This window comes from Enoplosus armatus, chromosome 12, assembly GCF_043641665.1.
Source record: "Enoplosus armatus isolate fEnoArm2 chromosome 12, fEnoArm2.hap1, whole genome shotgun sequence".
NCBI lineage: Eukaryota > Metazoa > Chordata > Actinopteri > Centrarchiformes > Enoplosidae > Enoplosus > Enoplosus armatus.
In genome coordinates, this window is record NC_092191.1 from 22,040,568 (window position 1) to 22,067,294 (window position 26,727).

Sequence of the window (26,727 nt, forward strand, 5' to 3'; positions counted from 1 at the left end):
CTTGTCGTTAAGTGATTTGATGTTTCTTCTTTGAGTTTTAATTAATTTTAACATATCAATCTATATATTAGTAAAAATGTAAGTTACTTTATTACAGTTTTTTAAACAAACAGAGAGGGAGTTTGGTGCACAGACTCAATGAAAGAAAAATGTCTGCACACTGAATTATTCACCCCTAAAAACATCGATTAACGGGTTGAAACTTTCCCATTTTAAGTCCAATAAATATTTTTTGGAAGCTAAAAGATTTTTTGCTTGCTAGTAACAAACAAAAAGTGGCCCCATTTGTATTTACTATAGACCTTTTCATCCTTTTCTAAACTGCTAGCAGTGAATAAACATCCTGTCAGCTGTTTGCAGATGGAAAGGAAATGCAGATGTAGAGATAGGTGGGTCATAGGTTACATTCAAACAGATGATTTGAAATGCCTAAAAAAAGGTGCTAGACCTGGATTATAAACATATAAACTCTCTACATGTCTTTTTTTCCCCCCTAGGTGATCAATTGCTGCACCCCTTACCACTGCAGCCCAACATATAGTCAACTACACAAATGTACAAAATGCATAGGCTGACGCAGTACCTAGTTCAGTAGTTCAGTTCATCGTTCACTTATTTTCAAGACTGTCATTTGTCTCATACTGTGCCAAGTTTAATTTTTTGTTGGTCTGTGTTAGAGAGGAGTTAAGTGGCAGAAATTATTCTGGAGGCTGGAGATTGTGGTGTATCATATTGCATTATGCTGACGAGGTGTTGAAGTTATTGTTTCTGCCTCCTACACAAAAGTTTGAAGTCAGCAGTGTTGGATACAAGAAGCCACAGTGGCTGCTGTTCTCTCACCCCAGTGGGTTGGCCCTGCAGTATACGGGTGGCATCCCGGTGGCTGAGGCCCAGCTGTAGCCACACGGCATGCGTGTGCACCAGCCTGTCCAGAACACTAAGCCGCCGATGGAGGGAGTCGTAGCCCGAATCTCTCGCTCCAGCCAACCCGGCTCCGATCCCGGCACAAGGTGAAGCCTGTAGGAAGAGGCCTCCCACCTCCTCGTTCAGCCTGAAAACAAGATCCAACAAACAGAAGAATGTACATTGACAAATGCAAAAGTACACGGGATGTCAGACTAACTCCAGTGTGATTGTGCAATTCTTGGAACTGGCAAAAGGTTGGACACACCACACCTCATTGCTATTTCCACCACAATACATTGAGTAAAAAGCCTTGGCAGCCACAAAAGAACACATTGTGAATGACGGAGTACATACAACACACTTGGCAACAGGTAGACAACGATTAGAGTTATTTACCGAAGAGAACCCAAATTCATCAGAAAGAGTTTGCCTTCCTAATTTATTCTGCAGTCTGTGCAGAAAAGGGAGAGAGATGCAGGCAACATGACTCTCAACTCTGGAGGCAAGTGAACTTCATCAGAGTGACGTGACATTCAGCTGAGCTGTGGGTCTGCACTAAAACCTGATGAAGTGGGTTGTGAAATAATAGTTAACTCTCTCACATAGCAGGAATTCAGACTGAAAACAGTCCTGCGGTAAAACAGCACAGGGGTGGGCATGTGTGTTGTTTCAGGAACCAGTGAGATGATGAAATATGATCCAGGAAGTCCCATTTGAGTAACAGATTAATGGGTTTAGAGGTTTATCAGACACCAGAACACTGCACGGCGGTATGTGATAAGTTCAAACAGGATTTTACAACTCTGGAAAATCATCACAATCATCATGTTTTATGTTGCTGGATGACTCGGCTTGGTTCAACTTTTTTGCCGGAGTACCCAGCATTGGCCGACGGACTGGCTCCGTTCAAATGAATGAGAGGGCTGCGTTTTTTCCCAAGCTGGACCACTGTTGATCTGAACGTGGCCTTACTTCCCATCACAGGAGTTGGTGATCCTGTTGGCCTTCTTCCTACAACGCTGGGTGTCAAGGTCCTCCATGGATGGCAGCTTCGTCCTGGGGATGTGCCGAGCTGCTGAGTTTTCACCCCCCTCTGTAAAGCCTTCCAGTTGACGGTGGTGCCAATGCCATGCCAGCCGGTGATGCAATGAGTCAGGATACTCTTAGTTGTGCACCTGTAGAAGTTGCATAGCATCCTGGAGGAAGAGGAGACCTTGTCTTGGTGTTCTTTTGATGGGTGTCCACTCTCTCCGTAGTCCCATTGATGGTGATGAGCTTGTGTCCTTCTCCTTATCGCTTCCTGTAGTCCACAATCAGCTCCTTTGTTTTGCTGACATTGAGATGGTTGTTGTCGTGGCACCAAGATGTCAGGACTCTGACCTCCTCTCTGCAGCCCGTCTCATCAGGCCTATGACAGTCGTTTTGTCAGCCAACTTGATGGTGTTGGAGCTGTGGGTGGCCGCGTAGTTGTGCGTGAACTTGAAGTAAAGAGGGGGCTTCGGTGTTCAGGATGGAGGATGTGATGGTGCCTATGCGCACAGCCTGGGGTCTGCCCGTCAGGTAGTTCAGGATCTAATCGCAGAGGGGTTGAGCCCTAGGTGCTTGATGATGAGCTTGGAGGGCCCAATGGTATTGAATCCTGAACCGATCGAAGCACTTCACGATGGTGGCGGTGAGTGCCACTGGGCGATAGTTGCTTAGGCAGAGGGTTTGGGTGTTTTTGGGGACAGGGACAATGGTGGTCTTCCTGGAACGTGGGGTCCACAGACTTGAGAAGTGACGTGTTGAAAATGCCTGTGAAGACATCTGCCAGTTGATCTGCACACACTGTGAGAGCTCGGCCAGGGATGCCATCAGGTCCAAGTGCCTTGCGTGGATTAATCCTTTTTGAAGGATTCGCACACATCTGCCCTGGATATCACGAGTGGGTAGGGGTCCCGGGCCTTCGGTCCCTCCTCAGCCGGGGCAGTTGTTCTTTTCAAAGCGTGTATGGAAGGTGTTCAGTTCCTTGGGGGGAGATGCAGACATTATCTCAACACTGCTGGTTTTCCTTTCGTAGTCTAGTGATACTTCTTTGTCCAGACCACATGTTCCTTGTGTTAGAGCCCTGGTAGTTACTTCCTGTATTCGTCCAAATCACACAAGTTGTAAGCATCGTTTCATGACTTCCCTGTTAACCCAGGTCTTCTCACACACACACACACACACACACACACACACACACTACACAAGCATGCACAAACTTTAAAATGTGTATGCAGCACTGGTCAGCCTCGTTCACACTTCCTCAACACTTAATGGGTACTTTCTGAGTTCTACAGAAACTAAGTCTTAGAAGAGGAATTAATTACCAGAAATGCACACTACACATTCCAGCAAAGGTATGCTGGGCCTGATTGAAACTCAACTTGAGATTATGCACATACATATTCTGACTCTTCTTTGCTGACATTATCATCAGAGATGGGGAGGGATCTAGTTTTTTCTACAAGACGTTATTCTGACTAACGGGGAAAAGTCCACACTCACACACTACATTTCCCAGAGTGCTCATCAGTTTGTCATGCTATCTGCTGATTCCTGACATAGCTTGGTGACAGCTATGTATCAGTATTTGGTCACTCGCACAACATTTCAAATAGCACAACATTAAAAGGCTTTTTAAGAGCACTCTCTGTTGGTAGCCACGGGGAACTGCACGACAGTAAATCAAATGGCAATACTGGCTGGGACATGGAAAAGTATGTATGTGCACACACACTGTCAGAACCAGCAAACTGTCTTACATGCAGACACACTATGAGCTCACCCAAGGAGTGTATCTGTCTTGGGCTCTCCCTCTGCCGGTTCAGCTTTTTTCCCCATTTCCTTCTTCAACGTGCCAATTTCCCAGGCAAATGAGTCGATCAGCTGCGAAAGAGACGCATTCATTTTTAAGGAAAAATAACAGGTCAGCGATCAGTACAAAGATTCCAGCCTGCAGAAGTGTGTTCAGGTGTTTTCTACTGTTTTTCTTGAGGTATGAACTGGCTCTCATTTCTGTAAGTTCCTAGGTGTAGGCGTGTGTGTGTGTGTGTGTGTAGGTGGGTGCGAGACGTATCCCCAGCCTCACCACTTTCCATTGACCCACCGGAGTTACTAAAGAGGAACACAGAGAGGAAACAATTCAAAAAAGCCTGTCTGTGAATGAACAGTTTGTCCCAGGAGACATAAAGGGTGGTAGGTCTGCACAGTAGAACTGCTTTAGGTAAGAACAACGTTCCTCATAATTATAAATAAATTATTTTTGTTCAATTCTTATTTTGTGCTAATAGTTTTATGTTGTGTGCCCGAAACTCACTGTTATTCTCGGTTATACTGCCTATCTCGGCCAGAACAAAGAGAGATTTAACCTCAGCCAGGCTTTTCCTGGTTAAATAAAGATTTAAAAAAAGAAAGTAAAAAAAGAAAATACGAACAGACATATCTGACTTGCTGTGGTACGGGAATTTCTCAAGATTTGTTTTCTGCGGCCCAAACGTCAAAATACCAAATATTAAGACATATCAGCATTTTCTTGGCCCCAAAAACAAGCACCAGCAGAGGTCTCCGTTTCAAACCACACATCTGCTGCACACTATGAAATCTGCTTCTGGCCTCCTCTTCACCCCTGTGTTAGTTCTATTAAAGCCGTGCTGAATCAGTGCATTTACTTCCCTTTGAGAGGAGAGGAGAGCCTGACACCACCTCTAAGTCAAACAGCTATTCAGTGTCAAGACAACGCACACGCACACACACACACACACACACACACACACACACACACACACACACACACACACGAGCCTCACCTCTATATGTTAACGGACTTCTCGTTAGGGCTGTCAGAATCATGACATTTTAGTTGACAATTAATTGTCATACAAATAATTGCAATTAACGATTTAATTGTCTTAATTGTGGTAATTTTATAATGCCACACAGCAGTGATGTTGGGTTCGGCTGCTACAAGGAGTGTGAGCGTGTCACCTCTCGCTTTGCTGCACATACATTTATTTTGTATAGCTTGTTCAAGAACTGTTGCGTGGGCCTACCTAATGGTCACGCAAAAAAGGGGTTCAAGACAGTTACTTCATGTGGAAGGATGCCTGATTTTATTTTCAGAAGACGGGGAAACACAAAGGCATGTTTGCATCCAAGCATTTTTATGCAAATTGTCTCATTAGAAAAGCCTGTCTTTCACTTCCACAATATCGCTAAAAAGGTTTTTATGCTCGCTTGAAGTGTCCCCCCCCCCCCCCTTTTGTTCATAAAGAGTTCATGCCAGAAATGGGCGAATAAATGATGTAGCAAATATGACATGACAGATCTGCTGTTTGTAAGTGCAAGTGTAGACTGGGTTTAAATAAACTGAAATGAAGCAGCGGAGGACTGTCTGTATATGAGCTCCAGCATAACTTTCCTAAGAGCTGAGACTCTCTGCTATAAATACAGAGACCCATTGTTGGCACCTCTCTGTCATCAATAGCCCAATGAGGTCTAAACAGCCATGTTTTTTTTCCTGACTTTGTAACCTTGTGCTCAGGTAGACCGTTTATTTGCCTCAACCCAGCTGATGGTGAAAAACCTGGTCCAGAATGTGGCCCTTAAGTCGACACATGTTTCTTCTTCCTCTTGTCGATTAAAACCAAAGCGTTTATTATTCCACATTCCCTCATATGAGAATAAACTAAACAAAAAGAAATGGCCGCCATTTATCTCTGTATATTCCAAAATCCACAACAGCAAATATGACAAAATATCAACATGCAAATAATATCAAATATTATTCAACTGCAAAACGCCCCTTGATAGTCAGCTCAAATAATCATGATCAGGCGATCATCTAATAATTGCGACAGGCCTACTTCTCCTTCTTTTTTTTTCTTTTACTTCTGAATGATTTAAAAGGTATAATCCTTAAAAGGTCCCATATTGTAGGAAGTGAGATGGCCATGTCTTGTTTGATTATACAGCAGGTCTGGGTCCCTATTCAGAAACTGTGCCTTTTAAACGAGCCGTCAGGACTTCTGTAAGGTTGCGATGTCACAACTATGCAGTCACCGCACTCAGCCACACCCCCCCAGCAGGTCATCTGCTCTAGTTTGTCTAAAACGTCTTGTTTCAGACAGAGGGTGAACTGAGGGGCTGCATAAAAAGAGCCAGTAGAAGATAAATAAGGACTTTTTATGAACTGTGAATCATGCAAAGCTGCTCTAGTACAGTCCCAGAATAAAAATACAGAGCTGAAACGAGCATAATATGGGAGCTTTAAAGGTTTTCATGAAATCAAACCCCAATTTTGATACTATTTATAATCAGCATTTGTTTCTGCAATAACTGTCAACTTATTTACTTTCTATAATTACCTCTCTATGTAGTAGTTTTCTTGCTCGGGAATTCACAGAAAACGAGGCACCGGCGCAATTTTATCACGCTGAAATCAGCTCCACTGTTGGCTGTTGCTTGTTGCCTAAAACGACCCCGAGTTTGTTCGGCTGCTGTAAACAAGTCCTTGATCTCATACATTTCAGTACCAAGCTCCAACAGCGTTTGTTTAATAGGAATACTGTATGTGGTTATTTTCCAGGCGTAGTTTGTTTCGTTTCCCAGTTGTCTGTCTAGTTGGGCAATGTTTCTGTTGGGTAACATCACGTCAGCTGCTTGAGCAGAGCGAGGAAAACAATTAGCTCAGCTGTTTCAAAAGAAACTGTCACATTTTGACTCATTCGATTTGCCAACGGCACATTTGAGGCTCATAACCTCAAATATTTACAATGACAGGACCACATTCTGAATGAAGTCTGCAGGCATGTGGCCTCCACCTCAGAGGTGTACTGGATTTCAAGGATTAGACCTGCTTTTGATGATAGGAACTTTATTTTAAAGTGCTTTTTGGCACAACCACATTCAGATCCACTGCAAACTTCACTATATTATTAATCTGCTGCTAAAACATTTTAAATACTAATTGAAAACTACGAAAAAGGTGTTTGAGATGCGTGCTCGCATGCAACAGTTTATACTATGGAAAACATTATTGCAAACTGTGGGTACCATAGGAACGAAAACATTTACTACAGCAGCTATTGTGAGTAATGCAAGAGCTGAAATTCATTGTACCTTTTATGGGGAAACTGAAACTGGAAACGTGAAGCCATATCTGGCAATGAGACGGCCGCTGACACAAAATTGCATACAGTGGGCACTGCTGGAAATTCCACAGGGTCAAGTGCCCACTACATGCAAATAACAACCTCCTCTAACGAACAAAATCACCTTTCAGGCATCATGAGGAAAGTGTGTGTGCTTGGTGTTGGGACTGGCACTGGAAAACTGCACTCACTTGTTATACTGTCTCCAAATCCATAAATCTGTAATAATTTGTATGGTAGGATCAAAGGATGTTCTAGCACCTTATTTTGTACTATTGATATACAGTTGTATAGATAGGTCAAAAGGGCCTTGCTTCCATGTTCATAGCCACCTATTTTTGAAGCCTCTGTGTGATATTTCTTTATATTATAACAAAAAAAAAAACAATTATATAACCACACTGAAATTCAACTTTTGTGTAGGGTGTTATCTTAAGTTAGTGTTTCAACTATCTCCCTACGTTCTAGCTCCTCAGTTCAACAGTATCATTAGGGCATTTTATCTCTTGGGTGTACTGGGAGACTCCTGGACTTACTGACCCCTGTCTTCTATTAATAGTTCTCTTGGTACTCCACCTCTATTTGCCCTTGGCCAAATTAAAGCCAAGGGCAGATGTGCAAGGGGGTGTACTGATGTACTGGTCCTGATCTTGAGTAGAAATAAATTCTGGTCCTGGTCTAAAACTCTAAATAATGCTTTGACGGGACAACACTTTAGTACATTACACTCACTCGCTTTGTTGCTGTGAGGTGTGGTTACACTTCAAGGGCATGTCTGTTTAAGGCAGGCCTGTAATTATTACAGGCTGCAGATAAACAGTAACGCAGCCTTTACTCTACAGGCTGGCAAGGACCAGGGGGCTTTCACATCAGGGACCCGAGCCCGGATCAGAGTACACTTGACCCTGTTGATTACTGTGAACGCTGTGTACAGTACCCGGGCACGGTTACCTGATCCATCAACTCCAGCAAATAACATAAATCTTTGAGGAACCCATTTATGTTGTAGACACTATGTCAGGAAAGTGCGGATAGCATACAAATCATGATATGCTGAATTTCACAGCAGGCTGATTTGGACTGCCCAATAAATAAATGAATCGTCTTAAAATTAGCAGCAGCAGCAATCTGCTATCATCTGCTAAACTGTTTTAACTAACCTGTTTTCTTTTACATCACACCATAAGTGGGAATATTTGATGAGAGCCCTATTTCCCATTGTCTGATGAATCTACTACTACGTCTCCCTTGAACACTAACCTCTGTTCAGCAACCCAGAAGAAACTGAGCTTTACCAGAACAAAGTGAGATGAAAAGCCTGACTGGAAAACAAACCACACCTCTGTGTTCCTCCTCTTTAATCTTCTCCATGATTCTGCCTGCAACTGAAAAGTTCAATGCCCCCTAACCACGTCTCCTTGTCCAGGATCTGTATGTAAACTACAATGGCTAAAACCTACCGTCTTTACAGTTGCTGTGCGTGACAATGATTTTGCCCCATGGAATTATCGAGTGGCACGTACCTTGAAGAAACTGCCTTTCCTCTCCTGCTTGCAGGGTTGACTGGTGGAACCGGTGGACATGGTTGCCTGTGGAGCCTCGTCTGTCTGCCTCTGCCTGCTGAACCGTCTGTGAGGGAAATCGGACATTAAGAGCTACACGTGCAATGAACCACAAAACAAGGCAGCTCGTTTTTTTCCCCACGAGATCAGTCAAAAGCGGTTTGAAAAAGAGGTTATTGTATATATTGTATGTATTATATCTGTTTCCCAGTCACACGTGGTCTTCTCGCCTTGTCCGCCATTCTCCAAACACTTGTCCACTGATCATTAGGCTGTTTAATTACTAAGAGTGTGTTGAAACTCAACTTTTACAACCACAGATTCCATGGCAACTGGGCAGACAAGATCTGCCGATGAAGATCATGTCATATGACCGAAAGCTCCAGAGCAGCTATTGAATGGACCGTGAGGTAAGACTGTTTTGCCAACTGCTGTCTCCAACGTCGAAAACTCTGAAGCTCAGCCACGTGTGTCCTACCTAACATTAGGTTTTTAGCATTAGCTTCAACGTAGCCATGATCCATGTTTCTCTGATAGTGCGACAATGAAAAAGGGGTCGCTCATAGTGATGAACCTACAGTGCGAGCTTGGCTTTACAGAGCTTTATAGTGAATTTCAGCTCATTGTGTGGCTGTCTAGCCCACAACTTTACTATTTCAGTTCACTCTCAGCACTCCCATAAGGTGTTTTCAGCAACAACAAAAAAAAGCCACTGTGCACTACCTGCTCAGCACCAAACCTCAGACAGACAGGGTTAGAGACTAGCCTGGTGAGCGTAGCGGAGCGTTTAGCAGCTAAAGAGCCAGATGTTTCCCTCAGGAGTCGGTAGAGACCAAAACAGAGCTAAAAGAGAGAGAATATTGGACTTATATCCATCAATTGACACAAACCCGACTCCAAATGAATGCTAAAGTTGCTCTGTGACCGCTGGACGTGGAAATAAGCAACTGCTTGCTAACAAGGCCGCCATCACTTTTAACTTTAACAGGTGATGATGTGTCAATGCTGTTTCCATTGCTTTGTGAAACGGCTGTTATTGCGGGTTTAATATTTTAAAAAATGATCTTATTCACACTTACTGACAATGTCATATACTTTTATTGAAGCTGTATGATGTTGACACTCCATATTTTTCTTTGTTGCACAATTAATCAAAATGTGCATTTTAAAAACAGTGGATTTTATCATATCAGCTGCACAGCATGAGATTGTAAAGAGTCATCCACCAATGGGTCAACCCCTGTAATATAATTAGTTTAACGTGACCAGCATCGCTGTTGGGTGTAGTCTAAAGCGCGCTGTGTTTCACCCTGTGACCACACCCAACACTGAAATGCGGTACCTGAACACACCTCGAGTACACTCCAACATCACTACAGTCAGGTGAGAACCTCAACTGCTGGAGATCCGAAGAAAAACAAAGTTTCGGCTGGTATTAAAGTATAAAGTCTACAATTTCACCTTACAGAACAGACATCCCGTTGTTAAACGTAGATAAAACATAAGCTGGAATCCCTTTACTCTCAAAAGACCCAGCTTACTTGCAGCAACAAGAATCTTTTCTTCTTTAGGTCCTAAATGGAGCTCTGACAGCCGTTCCACTCAACAAATAATGACTACCAACAGTGCCATTACTGATTTTGCACAAACGGAGGCAGAACACATGTACACATACACACAGGCACGCTTGACCCAGATGTTGTGATGGGTCGTGTTTCAGCAGTTGATGCGAGCCAGCTGTGGCAATGCGTGCAAGCACACCCCCAGAACCTGCCTTTTAAGAAAGACACATGTGAAAGAGGAAAACACCTTCGGCATCCATTCACTGACAACAAATTCCTATCCACAGAGGCTTCAACAACAGTGTTTGGGCAGGTGGCTGCGAAAGCATTTTGTGGCTATTGCTGCTTGGAGTGGAGTGTTTGCTATATGACTCACTGGAGGGACTCAGAGGAAAACCTGCTGGACAAAACATTTGCTGTTCAGTTACTGTTGGAATGCTTTTGATCCCAGAGCCAGCAAGGTCCTCTGAACATATATACACATACACATATACACACACACACACACACACTGTATATTCTATAGAGAAACATGAGAAAGTAAGCAGGATTTGCAACGCAACTACTTCAGCCAATTTTTGTGCATACCAGGGAGTGCAACATTGTGAATGACGTTGAGAAAAGTCATTCATATTCTTGCCCCACCTTCCAGTGTGGTAGTTCGGACCCAGCCAGCTGCTACCGCAACCTGCCCTCCGACAAGTGGTGGCAAATGGATGGGTGGATACACTCTGTAATAGCCCGATATTGACATGCATTAAGAAGTCATACATGAGCTACTCAAGTGTAGGGCTGTCACAATCAATGCAATTTTAGTTGATCATTAATTATAATACAAATAACTGCAATTAACTATTATTGTATAAGTCTGATACTGTATTTTCTCAAATAAAGGCGGGGGGGGGGGGGGGGGGCAAATACAGTGTATTTGCCTCAAACCAGCTGATGGAAACGCATTTAATTCACATTCTAGTTTTTTTGTGACATTTTTAATATTGGCTTCAAATTGATTGTGGAATCTAGAAATTGTGCAAATTGCGCAGATCAGCTCAAATAAGGCTCAAAATAAAGGCTCCTAGGCGACATCTATCTTTTGAAGAATGGTTTTGTGAACAAATTCTTTACTCCAAAGGCCATAGCCCTGTAAGGCCTATATAGCTATAAGGCCTCTAGCTTTTGGGCAAAGGAGAAAAGACTGGATAACATCCCCATGTTTTTTACTGGCGTTTGTGTGCATGCAAGATTGAGGAACGGCAGCCATAGAGTGACAGAAGCCCCCCCCCCTTCCTCTTCACAGCTCTAGTGGGACTCTATCAAAACAAAAGCAGTGGGGTGGGCTTTTTGGGGGTTGTTTTGATTGGAGCAAGACCTGTGTGTGTTTTCACGTGTGTGACTGCAAGCTTGTGTGCAGGTCGCAGACCAGACCAGACCTAGTAAACAGGAAGGCCCCTGTGGCTGTCAGTCAAGGAAAATTAAACACCGGACTGCCAGTTGTCCAGTGATACACTACAAAGCCCCTGAGGCACATAGACTGCATCTTTTATACTTATTTTAAACTGTATGACCTACAGACACAAGTGGCAAGTCTTAAAGGGCTGCTACACCCAGAATTACAAAAAAAACATTTTGCCACATGGTTGTATGCAGCCATGCAGATAGTTTGGAGTCTACTGATCGAGACTCTCTCTCTCTCTCTCTCTCTCTCTCTCTCTCTTTGGGAGTTGGCTAATATTGATTCAAATTAAATTTCCATCCCAATATAGACTAATAAGCTGATTTATGCGTTGTGCCCTCTCACGGCGTGGCCATTACCGCGGTAGCAGGACCGAACTGAACACATTCTTACTGGCACAGTTGTGACACTGGAAGCACACGAAGCTTGGGTTCGTCATCGTTAGTAATACGACTGTGGCAGACAGATGGAACGTTTAAAACAACGTTTTTAAAGGCCCTTTTTTAAAGACCCTGCAAACCAATGTTCTCAATTAGCCTATTACTATGAGTGGTTGGATCCCACATAAACTCACTGTTTTCTTCCATAGTTGAAACAGTTTTGGTTATTTCGTTTCCGTTTTCCTGTGTTCTTTTCTTACCGGTCGGAAAGTGGGCAGGGCTCAATTGAAAAAAGGTAATGTCACATACTTCCATGCAAACGCAAAAAAAAGGCGACATTTTAATTGTTATCCGTTTACAGTTAGTGGGTTGTTATGTCGCTGTCAATGTGCTACAACCATCCCCACACAGTCCTGAGTCCAACTTTGATTGTTGCTTATTTAATCATGAACATTTTACAGAGAAATACTTAAGGCTCCAGAAAGATCCCGGCAGTGTTGTGTTCAACACGGGTTAGGGGACGGGTTGCAAAGGAGGGTATGAAAGGAGAGATGTGGGACGTCCTTGAACCACTTAGAAATCAGAGGGGGGAAGAAAAGGTTCTCCTCATAACTCCAGAACCTGTAGTATCTAAGTGATGGTTTTCTGTACATGCATGGGTACACTGCAAACAGGAACTGCTAATCGCTAATTCTGCATACGCACTACAATTTGCCAAGGGGTGAACAAATAGGCCTATACGCTATAAACTGTAGCCCACAGCTAACTTACTGACACCATGGCAACATTATACCCAAATTATGGGAATTACAGTTCCAAAACTTAGACTATGCCATATCAACTTCAACGAACTAATCCGTGCCCCTCCCCCCCACAGTGTCTTCTTCTGGCTTAAATTGTATCATACAGTATGGAAGCATCTTCATTAGTTATTTTCTTCCACTCATTTATTCAGCTTTTCCTTTCATGAGTCACATACACAGGGTCTATACTGTAAGCGTCCAAAATGGGGAAATGGGAAAATGAATCATGCCTGTGTGTGTGTGTGTGTGTCTGCCATCTTCACCGTAAAACACCCAGCACAGCACAGTGTCGCATGATTTTCTTTCTTCTCTTCTTTTTTTTGTCTTAATTATTTATTCAACTGTGAAGCAAACCTGGCTGCTTAATGGACATCTCAAATTACAGGAAACATGGTGAGTAATTCTGACTTCCAGTAGTTTCCATTTTCTGTAGAAAACCCAACACATAAGTCATGTCAACAAAAGGAAAACCTGTACTTTCATATTCTTGGAATTGAAGTGCGGAAGCAAAATGTTTTTAGTTTAGCCATGTTGAGAAATACCAGCTAGGCAATGTCTGATTCTACAATCATGGCCAAGCATCTCAGATGAGTCATATTTTCTAACCTACAATCCAAATTCCCTTTACAACTCAGGCTTATAGTAGAAACTACTCATCGGTCACATGTATTGTGGTCAGGGTCCTGGTATTAGTCCTTGTGCTAGGACTAATAATAATAATGATAAGGCATATGCATAGTTAGTCCACTATGTTACAAAGGTATTCAAAACCAGAGCATACCAAGGGGCCACATCCTTTTACTATGAATTATACCAAATGCACAACCTTCTTCTCATGAGGTTTTAAAAGAAAATTAACCATCCAACATTCTAATCAAAGTTATACAATGTATCACGAATCATACATTGGTAATAAGTCAAATCCTAATTTTCCCGGCACCTCTCGCTCTCAGCTGCCCTCACCTGACTGATGCATCGAATCGCTTCTTATTTGATTGAAAACCCATGATTCCCTCCATGACGCAGGTAAAATGTTGTATAATAAAAGGGTACAATGGGATTTAAAAGCCACAACTCCTAGCATCAGTGCTCAAGTGAACTTCCATGGACCTGCAGGTGCCACGCAAGATTCAGCACCCGGAATGACATCAGAGGAGTCTAGACTAACGAACTGGTTTAGCTGCTTAGTCCTCATAACAAACGTGAGGCGGCATGGTCAGACTGAGGAACTGAATTCATTACGCGGCAGCTAAGCCGCATTTACGGTTATACACTTATGAAACACATGCTCAAATGTGTGTTAATCTATATCAATGGTGAATGCTTAGTGACCTTTGGCCTCGTCACGCCAATAAAACCTTGTTGGGTCTTCTAATTTCCTGTTTCGTCTGACTCAGACAATCTACTTTCAAGCACATAAGCTGCATGCCTTTCCACGTCACCATCAGTCAACAATAAGGCTTTTCACTAAGGATCTACTGACAGAGTTTCTAATGGCTGATCACGGTCTGCATCATTTTATCTGCAGAAACCAAGTCCTGGTCTGACATCAGTCTGGAGCTGTTGTAGCAGGAAGGTTTGGACACATCTCTTCATCTCCAGCATGAACAAAATACTGAAGCTCATGCCTTCAAAACTGACAGCAGCACTTTAGAGTTGTGGTTCACCTGTGAAATGTGACCTTTTTTCTATCATTATTTGACATGTCACCAGACTACGTCTAAAGAAATGTATTTTATACCTATTCTGAACGGCTGCACATAAAGGCGGGGTGACAAGACTGCCGCTGTAGCCTCCTTCTGGCTGCTTCCAGCTAACTTACACTGCCTTTCCTTGAAGGTCTTCGTGGTGTTACACTTGTTGTAAACACCAAAGTGACAGAAGTGGTCGTGTGACAAATGAAAAAAAAGAGAGCTCGAGAAGTTCAAACCCTGCCTTCTTTCCCGTCTTCACACACAGCTGACCGATCACTGCATGAAGTAGGGTTAGGGGTATTGGTAAATATTGGTTGTGTCTTGCAGCTGAATGTCGCCTGAGGTCACTGCCACATGTCCAAGCCTGTCTGTTGAGACGTGAGGCAACTGGGTTATAATGTGTCGAGTTCACACACATTATCTCAGCCACAAGCAATTGTGTCATACTACCCAACCTCCCAAGCTAGCATAACACTGTAGCATGCTAGATTCCATTGGTGTGACTGGTTTTCCCAAAAGTCCTACATGACTCACTTTTACATCGGAATTCAAATGACAATTTCACAATCACTATTTGGTTTTTAGCTTTCGGATAACATCTCTGGTGTACATATGCGCATTCAGAAACTAATGTCCCCAGTGCATCAGAAGAAGTGGAAGGTCTTTTAGCCAAGTGTGTGTGATCTGTTTTTCCCATTATCATTCTGTTGCTTTATTACCTTTACACAAATACAGACCCCAAACCAGTTCCAGACCTTGACCGCGGGGGGCAGGGAGATACTCCCAGGTAGTGCTCCGGAGAGAAGAAGGGGCAGCTGGGGTGGAGGCGTCAAAATATCAACCTGCCTCTAAGTATAAGGCACCTGCTGCAGCGGTTTGTACCCATTTTGCTGTCAACCTGATCCAGGGTCAAGTGACAGTAATTGTTTGGGTCGCAGGGCGTACTGAACCAAGGAACTCGCATACCGAACCGAACGTCCTGCAGCGAACGGTTCGGGACAAATACAAGGGCCGCTGCGCCCCTACTAGAAACTTTTAAAAATGGGGTTAACAGTGCACATTTCCAGACAGCCCCCCCCCCCCCCCCCTGGAAGACATTCATACTGTTGCACTTGGGTGTTCGCTTGAAAAGTGACAAAAAGACTTGCGTAAAGAATTGCCCCGCTTACTTTCTCACCTCCGGGCCAATCACAGGGTGCGTGAGGTGGGTGTGAATGCCGGATCGCCAGTTTCGAAAAAAGTTACACAAATGGTCGGACACAATCCGATGTCCGAAAGGTGCGGGTGGGGCTATTCGACCATCTGACAGGCACCTCTGACTGAGCTTGCTGGCCCCTTAAATCAAAAGTCCGGGCTGGGTTGTGAAGCGGTGCACCAGGCTGGAAAGAGCAGCTCTGAAGACGAACCTCCTGACCCTGTCAACATCCACCATTCCTGACGGGATTTCCTGTAGGTCGTGGTTTAAACTGGGGGCTATGAAGGCAGCCGTTTAGCTCCTCCCACATAAAATGCCTATGTTTAGCACCTAAAAGTGTGCATTCCATTTCCTCCTACATTGGCTGGGTGTGTGTCTCCGCTTTTCAGGGCAAAGTTTTATTCCATGGAAAAAAACACAACCACCCACACACACACACACATATCTCGATTGACAAGAGAGAAAGCGCTCTGTAGCCACACTCTTTACACACGCACACCCACCGCTGAGGACTTTGGCAGCTACCTACACATTACACCCACCCTCACACCCTGTACTCCGGGCCAAAGCCTACACCACCTCAGTAAAAGTGCTGAACTATATATGGTGGACACCCTACCTCCGTGAAAATCTGTCTGAATCAAGACTCAAACTCGACTTCAAAGTAATATACACAGAACCAGTTCGCTTCAACGGTGCCTTACCTGCAGATAAAGAACAAGTTAATCGGTCAATAGTAGCTTTTTTAGGTTCTTTCAAGAACCATGTTGGAGGCTTTCAACATGAATCCATTTGCATATGTGCTGAAATCAAATGCATGTTATGCTCTGTTCATAAGCTGCTGTTGATGCTACCTCAGGAACTGTTGATGACACTTTAGCACATCTCAAGACAAAGCATGATAAACAACAATGAACATATGGTTACTGGAGTGAATAAAGCACTGCACAGGAGTGCTATAGTTTGGGGTGAGTTTTTTGATTTGCGAGTAAAACAGGAGAAAGGGCCACGCGAGGGTGAGGCGGTTACATGGAGAGGTCCAGGAGCTTCTCGCAACTTGGGCAAACCTCAAATTTGCAGCTTAGCACCTAGACATGTTTAGCCTTGTTATAGTAAATGGCACTGGGCCCTGTTTTCGGGCAGCTTTTCCCCCAAGATACTTTCTTCCCTCTGAAAATCAGTGAGCTGCCACTGGGTCAACATTTCTGTGGTGTTGGGCAATGCCCTGTGCTCTACAGAGGGTTCTGTGATGTGACAATGTGGCCTAGAGTTAGGAATGGGGCGCCTCTGGATCAAAACACTCTACGCATGCGTTCCATATGTCGAGACCATTTTTTAAAGCATATGCAAGCATATGCTGTGATGTATAACGTGCATGGCACTGTGCCTTTTAAAGAATTCTGGCATACACCTCACATTCAGTCCAGACCTTCCCGACACAGAGAGGTTCGCACACTCTCCTCCTGGGACCAGAAAACAGTATCTAAAAACCTGAACACGTCAATGATGAACTCTCACATTGAATTTTTCTTTTTTACTCATTTAGTGAGACATTATTTGCATTTTCCCCTTCATTTTCTGTTACCAGAAACGTCTTCTGAGCGGCGCTTATCACAAAAGGACGTAACTTACTGTAAACTACTACTGTGTCTTCTTGGAGCAGGAAATACAATGACGAGGAAAATAAAATGATGTTGTCTGCAGAAGAATGAATCATCAGAAATAATGCAGAAATGAGGGAAATAATGTTGCGTGAAGCAACAGCTTATTACGCCATGTGTGTTCCTTGTTACTGTAAAAGCCTTCTTGGCAGATATAAAATGAATAACTTGTACATATGCAATGCTTAATGACGGTTTCATTTTCTCAGCAGACATTTTGACTGGTCATAGTGGGAAACGAATAACATCAACGGTGGTTCTGTTTCAATTCAAGTGTCCCAGTAAGCCGTGACACCCTGGAACTGAAGCAGCTTAATGGAATTTAGCCGTCATTCATTACACCTGTGCGTTTTCCCCACCGTCGCATGTCAAATGTATGTGCCTTTGGTCACCAAAGGTTGGCGGTGTCTGAACTGCATTCAACCCTGTTCAAGAGGAGGGGGCGGCCAATGAGCGTTGACCCCTTTAGATAGACTGTCAGTGTGGGTTTGACCTGCATCATTGTGAGGGTCTGAAGGGGTTATCAGGAGGCTAGAAGTCCCCACTGTCACTGTTGGCCCTTGTAAAACCCCTGGTAGTAAGCAGGGCTTCAAAGAACCCGTAATTACCCAGGTCTTTGCTTCAGTATCAAAAAACAGGAAGGGTCAGCAGGCAACAAGGTATACGGGAAATGTGGACTTGAAAACACTCAATTGTCTAATTTGTTTGTGGTAATTATGTAAAGGTAACAGTTGATTTGACCCATTCTTGCAACTGATTACACTGAAATAGCCCAGAACCCTGTCGCTCCACCTGTGCAAAGAGAGTGAGTTTGACATTCCAAAGGAGGCCAATGGACTCTTATTGGATTCCTAACCAGTGACAACAGTGCAAGTCCGACTTGGTCCCGACACTGAGCCCTAAGCACATTAGCAGGATTTCTGAGGAGATTGGAAAACCAGGGTCTTGGCCGGTACCCGGAAATGCTTGGCCTCTTTTTCATGCTTCTCCCATGAAGGGAGACGATATATGATGCAAGTGGCCGGCGATAATAGGTAAGGTTATAGTCCGAGAACCCTGCAAATGCCTGGCAGCAACTGACTAAACAGCAGCCTAATTACCATGCAAACAATAGATGACACACCAGCCTGTGAGCTGGAAACATTCAGGGGGCCAAAGAAAGCTGGGTCTTGAGTCACCAGCTACACAACACCACTGCAGACAAGTGGATTTCCAGGCGAAGCTGAAATATCACACTGCTCACACAATAACAGATGCTCCAGGCTGTTAGAGCCTTTTCTTTTCGGGGGGGGGCTCAATTTGTTTCCCTGACATGATGATTCAGATCTTATTTACTTGGTTATTGTAACTAATTCCTCACTTTCCAAACAGCATTTTTTTCTAACTCTAGTTTATTCTCACTAATCCCAGTCGTTATCTCCCTGTCAACAGCGCTGTATAACAATGGCTCTAATAAAGAAGGACACACAGCTACAGTACTGTATACACCAAACTCTATTCATAAATCTGCCTATTTAATGAGCTCACATTTGTCTGTACTGGCCATGGAGTGTATGGTACAGCAACAATAGCGTATAACGAGCTGTAAAAGATATCAAGATACTGTATTCAAATACTACACTAAATATACTACTGAGCCTTATAGAAATGATTTAAACATTTGCATGCAGGTTGTTTTGGATTATTAGCATGCCGAATTGAAGATTAGTTCCCAGAGATTCGCAAAAAAACAACAACAAACAAAAAAAAAAATCACACTTTACGCTCTACGTGACCTCGCATAACACATACACACACACACACACACACACACACCTCTTTTAAGCGAAATGCGATGTGCATCAGTGGTGCATTCGCTTTCATCGGGGCTGGTTAGACACTGACGTCTCGCAACAGGTGGCGATAACTTGTGCAACACGTCCCGCGGGATTCCTCACACATAATGCTGCTTCACGACGGACAGTGCAACGACAAACAGCGACCCTGAGGCTTTCTCGAGAGACGGGGCTAAATATCAGGCTTTGACAGCTGGCAAAAGACGACAAAAACACGGTATCTCGCCAGTGCAGGGTGTCCGACACAAAGGACAGCTAACTTTAACGTTACTTACCTATCGCGGGGCGAGTGTTATTCCAGTTTGGCTAAAGGCAACCGCGCAGCTCCGAGAGTTGCTGGGTATGTCGATACCATTATAGCACCATGGCGGATACTTAAAAACGTATTTCTCATAGTTTCGGCTGAGGAAAACAAGTGAACAGGGTCCGTCCTGCGCCGGCTGCCTCCATGGTCCTAAACTCTTCTGAGGAGCCGTTGGCTGGCTGCGTTGTTGCCTTTGTGTAAAACGAGCCAGGAGCAGAGAGGACTTCCGTTTATACTTTTCAAAATAAAATACGCGTCCCTGTAAAGCAGCACACTCCATGTACCTACTGCAAAGGGGGGGGGGGGGGGGGGGGAGAAGTAGATTTGTGGATCTGTGCTGTTTCCACACACAAAAAAAGTTCCATTTAGTAACTTGCTTCCTGTGGTAAACTGTTTTATTTCCAATGTTTATTGTTCCCTGAGGATACTCCAAAGTACATGGTGCAACGTAAGCTCAGTTGACCTATTCAGTGGGTTTTTGAACTTAATTGGCCAGACAATAGAGTTGGGTCAGTAGAAAATCAGTTGGTTCAGTGATTTGATTTGACTTGATCAGACGTGTAAAGACGACACAAAATAACGGCACACAGAGTTGTCTGACACGGTGCCGTTGTGCACATGAACGTGACAACAGCATTTCCCAAATAGATAAAGCCATGATATGGTCTGGGGTAACAGGATACTATGCGTTACTTATAAAGTTGTGGGGGGGGGGGGGGGGGGGGGGGGTTACATCCCTCATCCCAAAGTTTATGGTCTAATATAAATCAATTCCCAAATGTACCCTGCTTTAATACCCGAATGGTGAAAAGACCTGTCATGCAGCAGCATTTCATTGGTCTCAAATCCCATGCTTTTAATTTAAAAAGCAAAGCCGCACTACTTCCGGATGTTTTCTTCTCCTGACTGGCCAGCTTGCTGCCGCCCCCCCCAACCCATCCCACCCCCAAAGCACTGCAAAGGAGCAAAAACAAACTCTGCATTAACTTTCACATCACGTGTCCGGACTGGGAAAATGTTGTGGGTCCCTCTCCGAAGATTGAGGGTTTCCCCCCAGTCCAGGGCAATATCAACCTTCTGTGATGCCCCTCTCGAAAATGACTCACGATGCTCTTAGAGGAAGACTAAGTACATTTTGATAGCACAATAATGACAAAAGACAACAGTTCAAATGTGAAAAATGCAGCGCGCTGAAATGGATGGAGAATGTTTGTATATGATAACATAAGTACATTAAGATTTTACTGCTTCTACAAATCAAATTAGTTCACGAAAGAAAAAAGTCTATTGTAGTGATTTTCAATTGTATAACATTGTAAGAGTTTTGTTATTTTTCCTCAGGTGATTAAATGTACGTCCCCTTCATTGAGGTTTTGAAGCCAGCGCTATCATCAAAAGTGGAAAGAGGAAAAGAAAAGAATATATCATACTTTTGATATTGCACCTCTGTAGAAGAAATATCACTGTCAAACCAACTTATATTTATCAGAGCCCTGCCGCTTTCGGGTTTAGAGTCGCTGAGTTGAAACGGCATGGGATTACATTTAGTTTGATTTATATTATTTTTATATTATATTATTATTATCATATTAACTGTGGCCATGTGCCACTTTCAGCTCCAAAGCATCCGAGGTTTGTGCACCTGCACACATTTCATGACAAACAGAAAAACGTGCTGTATTCATGGCACTTGTATCTTTACAGAGGCATTTATTGAGTATTAAGTATTAAGAATAAATGGCATTAGAACAGGCCTTTTTCACAGCAGACATTTTGACCTGTATTAGTAGTAATAGTAATCGTAATAGTAATCCCAGCAGCCTGAAACTGAAGCAGCTAAACGTCTTCTTGCGCCATCCTATCTGGGTAACAAAAAAATGAAGCACAAAGGTGAGGAACGTCAAGCTGATGTCAAACTTTCTTTTTTGATGCATTATCCCAAGTGACCAATTGTCATGCAAAAATAATAATAAATATGAATGGGTACTTGTTGTGAGTTAGGCTGAAGACGGACAGATGGTTCAGCATAGTTGAAGTAGCATCCTGACTCGGGATAAAATCCCACAGAGACTCATTTCATTTAGTTCAGCTTGGTTTATACTTGAAAAGACGTTTTACACAGAACCGGTTGAGTTTCCTTTCCTTCTGAAATGAAGAGTTGTGTATAATTTCACTGGAGTTAAAAACAAAACAGAAACACACATTAAGAAGTAAGAACATTCTATCTGAAGCACATCATGAACACCAATTTTTTACATTGCCTTACATTAAAAACTTGCAAAACCACATTATAGTCCAAATTAAATAACTGAAACTCCGGACTACTTTGTATTTACATTGTTTAACCTGATGTGCTGCAGTTATCACCGCACTGTCTATATGCTGCTGGGCTACATCTGGCAAAATCATTACTTAATCAAAGATGAGGTCAAATCCTGCGTGTTTTTAACAGTCTTTGTGTATTTCAGGTATAAATAAATAAAGAAAGGCCATGTTATAAAGCTGTAACCAACATGTGTGTGCTTAAAGAAATCCTTATAATCCATATGTGTTGCTACGTACCTTTCCTGAAATATCTGAAGCATAAAATTATTCCCAAATCGTCACTTGAAGCACTTTCCTCCTGTGTCTCATTTGGATTCGTTGGGTTATGTTTTTTGATCTCGCAGTTCCAACTACACAAGAACAAGTGGAAAAAGCAATGGAGACACTTTTTTTTCTCCGGGCGATATAGTACTCAATTTACTAATAAATGATTAAATACTGTTAGATATTGCTGTTCCATTTGGAGGCGGGGGATGACGTGGATGCCACTTTGAGAAATATGATCCAGTGTGGTTGAGACAAATGCTTTGATTTTGTCGCCCCCTACAGCGTAAACCGTGAACATCCACTGTACAAATCGTGCAAACCTCAGTAAAGTTACAAACTTGCATTAGTCAATTAAATGGGAACAATATTGTTGGAGGTACACAAGAGGTGAAACAATGCATCAACGCAGATTCAATTCAAGACTCTACATATACTGTACATTTATGAACAGTTGAGGTTGATGTGCACTGATATTTTTTCATAAGAAAGATTGCACCCTTATAACATGTTAAAATGTTTAAAAGTAAGGTTCTGAAAGGCACACCATTGCCAGGTTTCCCTTCTCTACCACAGCTCACTGAAATGGAGAAAATGCCTCTTCATTCAGCTCTTTAAGAAGGACATTTGAACTATTAGCACCCATTAGAGGCAGTAAAATACCAGACGTGTACCGTGTGCATGTGCCTTTAAGAAAATAATAATTATAATGATATTGCTATCATAACAGCAAAAAAGTGTTGCACAGTATGTTCCAGAATGGAAACCCTAATGTTTAGGTATCTTGGGGATAGCTAATAAGCGAGATAAATGTCAATGTGTGCAGCTTTGTTTAAAACTGTCAGTTTCCTCCGAATCTGGGAACTCCGGCGGAGGTTTGCAGCAGCGGCGGCCAGTCCCCCCCTGCCGGAACGGGGCAAACCGCAGCCATTTCTTCACCACGTCAGCGTACTGGTGATGTGTGGCCTCCTTGCCCACCGGTGTTCGTTTCAGGGCACCTAAGAGGAGAAGCTGGGAATTCATCATTCGTGCAGCTCAGCGTCATTCATTTACCATAGCTATTGAACCGTAATAACCCAGATTGGGATCAGGAACCAAAATAACTTGATCAGGACATCCCAAGTGGAAAAAAAAACACCTGGATGCGTAGCACCGCACACATTGTTGTTGCTGTTTTTTCCTTATTGTGAAAGTGAAAACTAAACAGGAGCGCTTTTCAATGGCTAGGCAAATGTATAAAATATACAATAGACTCACAAAATATATACAGAAAGAATGACATACGAATTAAATTACTTAATCACAGCATGGGACATTAGAGTTCCTCTATATAGTACAGGCTCCTAATGTTTGTATGCTGGGGACGTTAATAATTAACCGTTTCACCGACAATAAGAATTTTGACCGATTAATGCTATCAGTTAAAGACTTATCTTGATCAGTAATTAGCCTCTTACAAAAGCCTGGCTCCTGTTTCCGGGGCTATTTATATTATTAAGTTATAAAATATGTTTATGCACGGGAGACCTAGGCTGTTGTGTCTACTAAATGTTCCATACAGTCAGCCTACATGTTATGTTGTTGTTTGTGCTGCCACTGCACATGTAAAAATGAACCCTAAAAAACATTTGTAACAGGCCTATTAGTTTTTGTTTTTAATGGGCCCACAGACATATGTCCAGTCTATATAGCACATTTTAGAAAAAAAAATTCAAAATTAGCACCCGTAATGTATGCTGTGGTATTCTAGTTTTTAAAAGAATATGGCAGGCGATATTCTATTTTTGTTACTGTCAACAAATCTCATGAACAGACCAAAGCCAACGACGTGTTGGTTCCCTACCCTGTCTGCGGCTCTCAGCTCCGAGGCCCATTGCTTCCTCCTGAAGAGGTGAATCTTTAAAAGCAGCTCACAATCACATCTTAAGAAAGGCTCAGCAATTTCCTCAAAACAGCTGGTCACTGTCGTGACCTCAAAAGGGAGGAAATGGTGCATTTGTTGGGGACTATTTTCAGCTGCGAATTAATGTATTTGGGGTTGCAGGACAGTGTAAGCGGTATTGAGCCAAATAAACTACAGTGTGTGTTCATGGTAGTGAAGGAACATGTCACCTGGCGTGTGTTTTTCATAGTTTTTGGACCAAAATGGGGCTCTATGGCTGAGATAAGATGAGATATATGAGATATATCTGGCTTTCTTAATACTTGTGTGATGACCCCTCTCCCACTCTTGCTTGTGGCTTCTGGTGTGTTCTCTTGTGTTTCCTATTGTGTACGATACAGAGTGGCAGAGGTGTGCCAGGAGGATGAGCCACATCTGAATCAACTCTTCCTGATTGCTCTTCCTGCTTGCCATATAAGAGGGCTGGATTTGGCAGTTCTCTCTCTCTCTCTCTCTCTCTCTCTCTCCCCCAGCCAGAAGGGTTTTGTTTGGTTGTGTTTTGGGTTCTATTAGATTTACTTTATGTTATCCATTTTATTTACATTACTTTTGCCCACACTCATGCATTCCCTTCACCACTGATAATACTGATTTACCAGTTTCTTTGTTCTTTTGTGTATGGGTTAGCATCGGTTAAATAAATTTGTTTTGTTTAAACCGTCATCATCTGTGTGGTCTCCCTTGTTTTGTCTGAACTCTGAGCCGGTTCATGACACTTTTTAGCAGGATCAACTCATCGTTAATTTTAGTCTTTTCATGTTATTCGTTTACATTAAGACGAATAAAGAACATTACCAGACAACCTTTTAAGCTTACAGATCTACAGTATATTATGCATCAGTTCCTGTGCTTCTTTTGCTGCTGGGACAACTCACTCCCCCTGTGTGGGATCAACTGAGTTTATCTTCTATTATATTCAGTAGTTTCAAGTAGGGCTGGGCAATACAGCTGAGCATTTTATCACAATAAAATGTGTCATTTCAGTTGATAATTATTGATCATTTTCAATTGCCTGTTTTTAATAAAGACGTGGACAAAATAGGGTGAACTGAACCACTTTAACCAATGTAATCATTTAACTTGAATTTGCTGTAATTGCAAGCTAGTCTCATACCCAGAGAAAGTATACTCGGGAGCTGACAATTTTCCTCACCGTCTGCGCTCATTTTCTCCCTCCGCCTGTTGAACGATTGGCTGTTTGCGTGTCACTCGCAGTGGCTCCGTTTTCAAGGGACACAATTGGCTGTTTGTGGGGTATTCGTTATGTGCTTTCATGGTGGTTTGCATCTGATGCCTTTAAGTGAAACTATCGAACATTCCATCAAACAGTTTCCCTATTGCTATTGATGAAGTGTTTTATCACAGAGGCCTTGTTTCAAGCAGCATGAGTACTTACAGAAGAGGACCCCTTGGAGACGAGTGTTCCTGAAGCTTCTCTTCTGTCCGCGGCCCACCCAGTTGAGCTCCGAGCCGAGAGCGAACGAAAGCACAGCTTGCATAAGGCGTCGCACTGCATCGTCAACCGTAGCCCCGCCCATCCGCGACAGGTAAGACACCTTGAATTTGGACAAGGCATCAACATCAGCTTCGCGGCAGGCACTGAGCATTCGCACCGCGAGCAGCTCAAGGTACACGTGGCCTTGAGCATCACATCACACACCAACAGCACCACTTTAACTACCATTCTCTTCTGTATCCCGGCGTCCTCCAGCTGGCTCTCCATCTCATCCAGCTGCTCGAGGGTCCTCAGGGGGAGATCCATGTCCAGAGCCTCGACGTCCTCGTCCTTGTAGCCCGTCTGACACTGCAGTTGGGCCTGAAGGTCCCTCAGCACTGCCCACTGCCTTTGCTGCTCCTCTTTGATCTCCACCAGCAGGGAGATGATCTTCCGCTGAGCAGCGGTCTCTAGAAAGGAAGCAGTAGAGAGGAGAGTGTGATCGGATGGGGTAAGGGTGAAGATTAGCGTTCAAGTTAGGGGACTTCACCCGGCTAGCACCAAGGACAACCTAAACTAAAATGTCATCAAGTTAATACAGAGCTATAATATTTGATCATAATCATAATCAATTTTATTGTATATATTCATGGCGAAATTCCCACCGAGATATTTGGGTTCGCAGTTCTTTGGTCTTAATTAATGACGTCATTTCAAATTTTATTAGTATAGCATTGCATTTTTTTTTTCATATAAATTCAAGGAGGTGAACATGGCTTGTAGTGTTTTACCATGTGTTTTTCAATGCTTTAGTTACTATGTTCAAAATAATACTTTTTACATATCACCCAATACTACTCAATAAATAAATAATACTTTAAAAAGCCAAATAAAATAGGGAGTAGATAATGATGCTGGTTTTGAATTTTAGAGTAAAATAAAAAGGTTGCCTTTGGAAATAATAATATGAAAATAGGATACTGTTCAGGACACATTATACAGGGCAGACGCATCATGCCCATGCAAGAGATTTTTTATATCTAGATATGTTACATTTTTTTATTTTATTACTATTATTTTTTATAATATGTGGTTATGATCATTTTATACTATGAGTCAAACCTATTCTTCTAATTGTGTCATGGGCCAATAGAGTACAATGAGACGACAGATGCAGCCTGTTGTCTTTGGATGCACTCTAAACTATGACAGGAAGTTGTCTGTTGAGGGTTT

At 42.9% G+C, this 26,727-nt stretch overlaps 1 protein-coding gene across 1 annotated transcript in view; it reads right to left on the minus strand.

The window, feature by feature from the left end:
• Positions 1 to 19,510, minus strand: part of rin2a (Ras and Rab interactor 2a) — a 44,830-nt gene extending 25,320 nt beyond the window's left edge. Inside the window, exons 1-4 of the mRNA XM_070915954.1 lie at positions 19,500 to 19,510; positions 8,603 to 8,708; positions 3,716 to 3,816; positions 841 to 1,051 (exon numbers count right to left, since the gene is read on the minus strand). Coding sequence (XP_070772055.1) covers positions 841 to 1,051; positions 3,716 to 3,816; positions 8,603 to 8,662 — 372 coding nt within the window. The 5' untranslated portion in view covers positions 8,663 to 8,708; positions 19,500 to 19,510. The remainder of the gene's footprint in view (positions 1 to 840; positions 1,052 to 3,715; positions 3,817 to 8,602; positions 8,709 to 19,499) is intronic.
• Between the last annotated feature and the right edge of the window lie 7,217 nt (positions 19,511 to 26,727).